A 9580-nucleotide genomic window follows, 5' to 3' on the forward strand; every position below is an offset into this window, starting at 1 on the left:
CCGACCAGAAGCCTCAACGGCGTGACGCCGTACGAGGCCTGGAACAAGAGAAGCCCCACGGTCGAACACCTGCGCACGTTCGGCTGCGTGGCTCACATGAAGAAGATGGGACCCGGAGTGACAAAGCTCTCTGATCACTCTGTGCTCACCGTGTTCATTGGGTACGAGGAGGGCTCGAAGGCCTATCGGGTGTACAACCCGGCGGCAAAGCGAGTGCACGTCACCCGCGACCTGGTGTTCGAGGAACGGCGCGCGTGGCCATGGGCGGCTGACGCCGGTTCAGCAAGCGGCGGCGAGCCACTGTCGCCGTCCTTCTCTGTGACATACAGCACCGGGACAGGGGAGCAGCTGGTCGACGCCGGCGACACGAGCGGGCACTCAGGATCGCCTGACAACCTCGGGCACTCACCGCCGGCGGCCGCCACACCAACGTTCGCCACGCCCTCGCCGACAAGAGACCGGCGCACTCCTCTCACGCACGACAGTGCCCTGGACGCTGCAGTGGACGCGGACGTGGTCCAGAGGTACAGGCGCTTGGCGAGTGTGTACGACACCACCAAGCCCGTGCCCACTCCACCAGAGGCGCCCGATCCAGCGTTTGACGACGACGAGCTCGAGACGCTGTGTCTCGCCACGGCGGACGAGCCGGTGTGCGTCGAGGAGGCGCTGTCCTCCCCCGAGTGGAGGGCGGCAATGGAGGAGGAGATGAAGGCCATCGCCGACAACAACACGTGGACGCCCGCGGCGCTGCCCACTGGGTCGCGAGCGATCGGGCTAAAGTGGGTCTTCAAGTTGAAGAAGGACGCCGACGGGAACGTGGTGAAGCACAAGGCCAGGCTTGTCGTCAAGGGGTACGCCCAGCGCCAGGGGGTGGACTTCGACGAGGTATTTGCACCGGTGGCGCGGATGGAGACGGTGCGCGTGCTGATCGCGCTCGCCGCGCACGCCGGCTGGTCAGTCCACCACATGGACGTCAAGTCGGCCTTCCTGAATGGCGATCTCGCTGAAGAGGTCTTCGTCCACCCGCCAGAGGGGTTCATCAACGACGACAACCCACACGGCGTCCTCAAGCTCAGCAAAGCGTTGTATGGGCTGCGACAGGCGGCACGGGCATGGTACGCAAAGCTCGACGCATCACTCTGTGAGCTTGGTTTTGTACGCAGTCCCCTGGAACATGCCGTGTACAGGCGCGGCAGCGAGACCTCATTCCTGCTGGTGGGGGTCTACGTTGATGATCTGATCATTACGGGGACAGACGGCAACGACATCGCTGCGTTCAAGGCCGAGATGCAGCACTTGTTCAAGATGAGCGACCTCGGGCTGTTATCATACTATCTCGGGATTGAGGTGAAGCAGGAGCATGGCGGGATCACTCTCTGCCAGCGAGGCTATGCCGAGAAGGTGCTTGAACGCGCTGGCATGGCCAGGTGCAACCCGAGCCAAACTCCCATGGAGGTGAGGCTCAAGCTGAGCAAGGAGGATGGATCGCCGCCGGCGGACGCAACTGAGTACCACAGCATCATAGGATGCTTGCGCTACCTCGTCAAAACGCGCCCCGACATCGCTCTGGCCGTCGGAGTGACAAGCCGATACATGGAGGCGCCCAACACACGCCATTGGACCGCGGTAAAGCAGATCCTCAGGTACATCCGCGGCACTTTGCACTATGGGTGCAGCTACAAGAAGGGCACCGGCGCTCCATCACTCGTCGGCTTCAGCGACAGTGATCACGGCGGCGACATGGACGACCGCAAGAGCACATCTGGCGTGGTGTTCTTCCTCGGTGGCAGCACAGTCACCTGGACCTCGCAGAAGCAGAAGGTGGTGGCGACCTCGTCTTGCGAGGAGGAGTACGTGGCCGCGGCGGCGGCGACGTGCCAAGGGGTGTGGCTCAGTCGCCTCCTGGCTGACCTGACAGGGCGGCCGGTCGAGAAGTTTCAGCTCTACATCGACAACAAATCCGCGATCGCCCTGAGCAAGAACCCGGTGCATCACGATCGGAGCAAACACATCGACATCAAGTATCACTTCATCCGTCAGTGTTTAGTAGAGAACAAGCTCGACGTTGATCACGTCGGCACTGATGAGCAGCTCGCAGATATCCTCACCAAGGCGCTGGGGAAGATCAAGTTCGTGGAGATGCGAGCGAAGATTGGTGTGGCAGAGGCTTAAGGGGGTGAATTGTTAGCCTAATCCTGCCGCACCCTGCTGTTTTCTTTCTGTCAGTTTCGTCAGGTTCAGAGAATAACGCTGCAGAGGCAGCCGTAGCTAGGTTCAGTTTTTTTCAGTTAGCTGTGGATTCGCCTGTTAGTTAGCTAATGCCGCAAGACGCGTTCTGTGCGATCTGCGGCGACGTAGTAGGAGTGGCAGGAGTGCGCTCGAGGTCGTGGGATGGCACGATCTGGTAGTCTGAGCGAGTCTCGCTGCACGTTTGTTTCGTTCTCTGAATAAAAAGATCAGAAACCAGGAAAGCTGCAATAGTTCTAGCAGCGCAAAACCTTGTCTTGCCTCTTGAGTTCAGTCCACGGCTTCGGCCTAAAACAACTACATTGAGTTGCAACCACTTAAGCATGGGCGCCCTTCTCAGCAAAAAGTATAGGAGCTCCATCAGTTCCGATTCCCCACTAGACCCGTTGATTTCGATATTGTAGGCCTTGGAAACGTCAAATCCTCGGGCCATGTCATGGTGAGCTCACAAGGCTCCTTAAGCTTGGAAAGCCCCTGCATGGATAAGCTGGCTAAATTAAAAAAACATAGAAAGGTAAACAATTGTTGACATGTTTTAATGTGAAGTGTGTAGAAATAACAAGGGCACAACTTACATGTAGCCTGAAATATTCGAGTAAGGCAGTTTCTTGAAGAAGATAAGCAAGCGAGCAAATGCACCCTTTCCAAGATCTCACGACAAATAGGTTCAAGACGCTAATAAGGGTGAGAGCGTATGCCTTAATTTGGTCGCTTTGTTTATGTAGAAATGATTTAGTTTTTAATGAAAAAATGCTGCTCCTCTGTAGGTTATTTTTTGGTATACGCACTCGCTACATATGTGGTGTATGCTAAAATGGCTGGAGTACCAACCGTTGTTCATGGTGGTGTGTACTCGATTGGAGCAGGTGGTTACGAAGTTTTTTTTCCAACATGGGTGGCAGCGTAACCTACGGATCGATCCACCACCCCCTTCGACATGGGCATAGTGTCGGTCTATAGGACTCTACTGTTGCTGATTTGTCGGTTTTATTTCATGAATTTTTGTCAGACTTCTGGATTTGACTGTGTGCGTCCTAGTTATGCAGAGTCCGGGTGTTACTCATAATGCTTTGTATCCGTTTGATGCTATATTTTGAGATAACAAAGTCGCCCTTTATCGAAAAATGCGAGCCTTCTGCAAATCAAACTGTTGAATTGGTCACGTGGAATATTATATCAACATTTAATTATCAAACACATGCATGTTTATATTGTTGGTTGGGCCTATCGATCCAAACCCGTGATACATATGCACGAGCAATCAACATGATCCAAATTAAGCCACCATACTGAGAGTATGTAGGAAGGTGCACAAGCAATTTTGTTCCCTACTGTGACATGTGAAGATTACAAGAGGCATCAAGATCCAAATACACCATAATAGTATATGTTATTTCTTGAACAAATACTACTTTGCTATACTTGTATTTTCCGATTTAATGTAAAAAGGGACATGGCAGTCACAATGTGACATGATGATTGTCATAAATAGTTAGATCACTATTTTGTGTGATACAAAGCTACGATTGTATGCATGTAACGACATTATTTGATTCCGCACACACAATAAACATATAACGAGGATTATATATTTGAACGAAGAATAATTGTGTTTTCGCATAATTTGGTAACATAAATGTTAGTAGTGAATCCAGACTCCCTGTGAATGCCTTTAGCCCTCCTGCAGTTTCCATCATTTTATTACTCTCCTTTTTTTGTTATCCTTTTAGTGCACCTTAATTCTTGTTCACACACTCTTGCAATATTTTCACTTTCACACCGCTTTGATTGGGATTTAAAATAATTTGCATGCACTTTCCGATAAACCTCTATTGGAGGCAAAAGACCGTTTCTTAAGTTCTCTGTCCGATTGAGACTATTACTTCAAAATGGCTACAACTATACAGCGTGCACTTGCATGACATTAGAAAAACATATTGATTGGAATGCACTAATTTAAGAATAAATTTTTGGAGCATGTTTGCCAAAAGCTTGGTTATCATCTTGATGGAGCAATTTAGAAAGGAAATAGGTCTAAAATCATTATCCTAAATTGCAGACCCATTTTTGAATCAGAGTAATGAAGGAAGAGTTAATGCTCTAAATATTGATTGAACCATGGTAAAACTCCTCAAACAATGAAGAGAAATCAGAGGCAATAGTCTCCCAACAAGCTTTTACAAAATCAGAATTTAAACCATCTAGGCCTGGGTATTCATGAGAGGGAAAATTCCTGAATGCTTTATCAATTTCCTCTTCAGTGAAAGATTGCTCTAAAAATGTAGACCATCATTTCTCGTAAGCAAGGAATCCAAATTCGGAAGGTTGAAAGTTGGGACAATATAGCCAAGTCTTTGCTTGAAAGATCTACCAAGGAAAGCAACCTTGGCATGATGTTCAAAGTGCTCAATGCCTCTGCTTATCTCTTAATAGCAACATGATAATTTCTTAATAGTTGATGCCTTTGCATGATTTTGTTTTAGTTTGCTTCCCCCAGTTGTGCCCATATAATAATGTCTCTGTGCTTCCAGTATATTTGTTGGTGTGAGAGAAGCTAAAGGAAATGGTTTTGGAGGATTTGTCTATTTGTTCCACTCATGAATTGCAAGATTTCTAAATTCTTCAATAGTGTCATAGAATCAAATCATTGAGTTGGTATCTTTGATAGTGCTAGAGAGATTAGAAATATTTTCGGAACAAAGTTTTAAACCTTTTCTTGGTCTTTTAACATTTGCAGTTACTCTTTTGGAACTATCATGTTCATGAATTTGTTGGTTCCAAATTTTCTTAAAAGTGTCGGTAAAGTCTGGGGGTTGCAGCCAGTAAATTTCAAACCATAAAATAGAGGACTCAAGAATAGATGTACCAATCCAAATGAAACAAGGGATGTGGTCAAAAATAGGCCTGGCCTGAGGAATAGCTATAGTGTTTGGATAATTGATAGTCTAGGATTCATAGGAGAATACTGAGTCAAGCTTTTCCAACAGAGGATCACTCTGCATATTGCTCTAAGTAAGCATTATGCCTCCAAGGGCAATTTTAACAAGAGCAAGGGAATTGATTAATTCATTGAAAGCAAACATGTCGTGTGCATTACCGCCTTTTCTATTTTTGTTCTTAGGGTATCTGACATAATTGAAATCTCCTTCCACAAACCAATCCTGATCATTTGGCATATGCACATTTTGGAATCAGTCAATGTAAGTGGTTAAGTTTTGAGCATGATAGGGTCCATATGTATTGGTTAGAATCCAAGACTCACCTAAGTGTATTGAGGTGAACCCGATGGATATAGAAAATTCATTCTGAAATAAAGGTTCTCCAGAAAACACAGCTTCATTCCAAGCCACAAAGAGACCACTAGAGGCCTCTAAAGAGGGCAAGAAATCAAATTTTCTCAATATTTTTGGACCATATAGTCAATAATACAAGGTTTCAATAACAAGTACAAGGTCTGATCTTATCTTATAGTATATGATATTGTACACGGTACATATATGAAAATCACTGTAGTTGCATATGAAAAGCACTCTAAGTGGATACTATTTTTTCGAAAAGAAAGTTCCACGGGTATCATAAGGTAACAAGACATTATCGCCTTGCTATTGTATGATCTGCCCATGACTTCTCTTTGGAAAGTGACAAGGCGCTCCTTTATTTATGCATCCTTAGAGCGAGCACACAACAATCCACAACATATGTAATCTTACTTTGCGAGCAGAATCTTATGGATAGACCTCAATGACAGCTCGTGCTCCTAGCTTCTTGACAATCTTATAGCCACTGAACCCTGCCTTGATGAAGATCTCGCTCCAGTCCTTCTCGTCCCGCTGTCGGCCTCTTGTCACCACTAGCATGACCATATCCATGAGGTGCTGGGTTTCCAACATTGGCCCTGAAACCGATCCAAGCACAATGTCTATGACGATGACTTTTCCTCCTACATCTCGGGGAGGAACGGCCTTCTTGCATTGTGCCAGGATCTTGACGCAATCCTCGTCGCTCCAGAAGTGCAGTACAAGCTACATTACCATGCATGGATAAACTAGTAGTTTAAGGTTAATCAAGCCTGACTAGGATGAAAATATGAAAGGATTTGTATTAATTTAAGCTGTTATTATTTCAGAAATGAAAACTAATTAATCATTGCTTTAATATTTCAATTTTGCTAAGTCTTAGTGGACTAAGACTTTGTTATGTATCAATCCATGTTATATTCATTTGATCTTGCATGGAGATTCGTATACAAAATTTCTTTTAATTTTTTTACTTCTATATAGTCCATAATGTAGTGCCTATAGATTTTGGAAAAGTCAGACCTTACAAACTTTGACCAAGTTTATTGAGAAAAACATTTACATTTAGAATGCCAAACATATATTATTAGATTCATCGTAAGATGTATTTTCATATTTTATATATTTGACATTGTAAATATAAATAGTTTTCTTTATAAACTTGGTCAAAGTTTGTAAAGTTTGACTTTATAAAAATCTATAGGCACTACATTATGAAACGGAGCAAGTACTATATTACTTGACTGAGACTTTAAGTCTGAATCGACTGAGACCTAACCACACCCTTAATATTTCACTTGGAAAATTTATGGAATGTGCAACATTCATATATACCTTGAGCAACACGGCTTGAGCAGGTGGGACAACGTGGAACAGGTCACCGGAAACATACTTAACTGCTCCTTCTTGAGCGGGAAGAACTTTGTCCATGACCTTTGGAAGGTCCAGCACAGTGCACGTGATGTGAGGGTAGGCCTCGACGATGGACCTCGCGGTAGTCCCATCGCCACCGCCGCAGTCAGTGAGAGACTCAAGCCCATCGAACAGCTCACGGCACTGCCGGAGCACGGGGCCGATCCCCAAGTGGTCATGAGCAGCCAGGGCGTCGTGGATCAGCTGGTCCATCTCCGGGTCCAGGAGCGCCATGCTCTCCTCGAAGAGGGCCGCGCCATGCACGTCCTCGAACGGCGAGGGGACGGCTCCATCGAAGTCCTTCCTGAACCAGTCCGCCAGCCCCATGGCCGCCTCCATGTAGTAGCGCGAGGCCACGGCGCGCACGAGGGCCGTCTGGCTGGCGTCGCCGTCGATGCGGACGCCGTCCACCAGGAGGTAGGAGAGCGGGTTGAGGCGGTACGTTCCGGCGTCGGTGGAGCTGAAGACGCCGGCCGTGGCGAGCTGGCGGAGCAGGCGGGCGAGGAACGGCAGCTTGGACGCGGGCAGGGACAGGGCGGCGACGAGTTCGGACGGGGACGCGGCGCCGCCGAGGCGGTGGATGGCCGTGGGGACGCCGAGGTCGACGGCGCAGCGGAGCGACATGGGCGTGAGGTAGCAGAGGCTGTGGCGCCACAGGTCGGACTGCGCCTGGAGCAGCTCGTCGTCGGTGGGGACGAACACCTTCTCGGCCTGGCCTGCCATTGCCGACGATCTCTATCTCTCAGTGCTAGTGCTGTACGTGTAGTGCACTTGGATCTGCAGAGAGGGGAGGGAGGACACTCATATAATATAGGAGCGCAATGTGTTTGCTGTCATTTCTCGTGGAACTCGATGTGACGACCACGACACTATATCGCTATCGACGGGCCGGGGTAGCGTATCGATAGAGCGCAGAAAGAATACTCAAGACTGCTCGCTACGGCTGGAAACAGAGGATTCGAATCGAATCGATAAAAGACCGAGTTTACTACTAACGTTTTCACGTACGCTACGCGGACGAGACTTGTCTACTCCGTGCGTGTGCGCCCATCCGTGCTCCTACATACGTGACTTGATTTGATTAAAGCACGGATAAGATGAAAGCACGGATAAAAGCATGAAAAGAGAGCAGGTAAGCCGAATCCACGCTACGCTACACCGTCCTTGATCGAAAGGAAAGGAAAGGACCTTCCTTCCTTTCACGTTGCTCCGCGGCCGGCCGGACGGGTGGATCGAAATCGAGTTTTAACGTTAGGCCATCGCAGTAGAAAATAAAAAGTGTCTTCTCGTTTTCCTTCCCTACAACTAGGCGGCTAGGGCAAACTCTCCACTCCAGACTTCACCGGCGAGCCCGTCGATTCGCCTCCCCTCTGTCTGCCACTCCAACGACCAGTGGCGGGAAGGGGAATCCCAGTGCCTTCGCTTGATTAGTAGTTTAATTAGGTTAGGGTTTTCTTAGTCCTTGTTGGTGCGCCGCTCGGATGAATGTCGGCGCTTCTTCTTCATATTTGTCTTTCGAGTTTGGGTCCTTCCCAATCTGACCATAACAACCACGCGCAAAAATAGAAGAAAATCCAATAAGCAGAGAAAAAAAGTTAAAAATGGCAAACAAGCCGACATAAAATTATAGAACACTTTTGGAGTGTTATTACATATACAAGGTGTCTGACACACATGGACGTCATGGGGACCTATGTGACACGATCCAAGATTGTCTGAGACAAACAGACAGACCGTACACGCGTTCCATTCGTGGATTCGAATCAAATCGATAAAAGACCGAGTTTACTAACGTTTTCACGTACGCTACGCTCGGCACTACGCTCGCCGTCAGCCGGCCGGGAATCGTACGTACATACCTCGCCGCCACGATTGCTTTTCACTCTTCCTTCACCGACTACGCCGTGCCCTCCGTCCCCAACTTTTTTCTCTTTTCTAACCCGTCAAGATCCAAGAGAGAATCCCTGCCTTCTTCCCCAACTCCGGCTGCCACCAAGACAGACAAGGCTTTGTCTCCCAACCCAACTCCGGCTACAACCAAGCCGTAGATGAGGTCCAAGAGCAATGCATGTATTTTCTCGGTCTGAAAAAGCTTGTCCTAAACTTGTCTCTCAAATGGATGTATCTAGCACTAACTTGCTAGATACATCCATTTAAGGGACAAGCTTTTTTGAATGGAGGGAGTACGTACGGCGTCATCAAAGACGCCTGCGAGCCCGTGCAGCTAGCGGTCATAATTTGTATAATGGAGACTGCCCGCGACGGACGGACGGACGGCGATGACCAAGGAGAAGAAGGCCTGCTGGCTAGTTGTTGGTGAGGATCGATGGATCTACGTGGAGCTGCCGGAGCTGTATATATGCGGCGCGATAAGCCTTGGGTGCGACATGAATGGCATGCTTGGGAGTCCGTTGCTATCATGCGCGCGCAGCACCAAGGACAAGGCCGGAGCTGCATGCGGTGAGTGGCCACGTACGCCAGGCTACGACAGATAAAGGTGACCTCTTTGGGCGGCGCCTTTGAGTGTCGTGTCGTGCCAAACATTCAGAGCTGCATGGCGCTCCAACGTCGTCGACGAGGCTCTGCATGCCTGCCATCCACCGACGAGCTCCTCTCGGCTCTCG

General features: G+C 48.5%; 1 protein-coding gene across 1 annotated transcript; it reads right to left on the reverse strand.

Moving 5' to 3' along the window:
* Positions 1-5628: 5628 nt before the first annotated feature.
* On the reverse strand, positions 5629-7719 carry LOC109760757 (flavonoid O-methyltransferase-like protein Os11g0303600). Its single transcript, XM_020319563.4, has 2 exons — positions 6879-7719; positions 5629-6269 (listed from the first exon to the last, which is right to left on the reverse strand). Exons 1-2 carry the CDS (start codon positions 7677-7679, stop codon positions 5973-5975), a joined length of 1098 nt encoding a protein of 365 aa, XP_020175152.1. The 5' UTR covers positions 7680-7719; the 3' UTR covers positions 5629-5972.
* Between the last annotated feature and the right edge of the window lie 1861 nt (positions 7720-9580).

Source organism: Aegilops tauschii, chromosome 6, assembly GCF_002575655.3.
Source record: "Aegilops tauschii subsp. strangulata cultivar AL8/78 chromosome 6, Aet v6.0, whole genome shotgun sequence".
NCBI classification, from domain to species: Eukaryota; Viridiplantae; Streptophyta; class Magnoliopsida; order Poales; family Poaceae; genus Aegilops; species Aegilops tauschii.

Bases quoted from the DNA above. Each gene is read 5' to 3' on its own strand.
- LOC109760757 (XM_020319563.4), bottom strand. From the start codon at position 7,679: ATGGCAGGCCAGGCCGAGAAGGTGTTCGTCCCCACCGACGACGAGCTG. The intron at 6,270-6,878 runs GTATATATGAAT...ATGGTAATGTAG, and splicing joins CTCAAGCCGTGTTGCTCAAG to CTTGTACTGCACTTCTGGAG.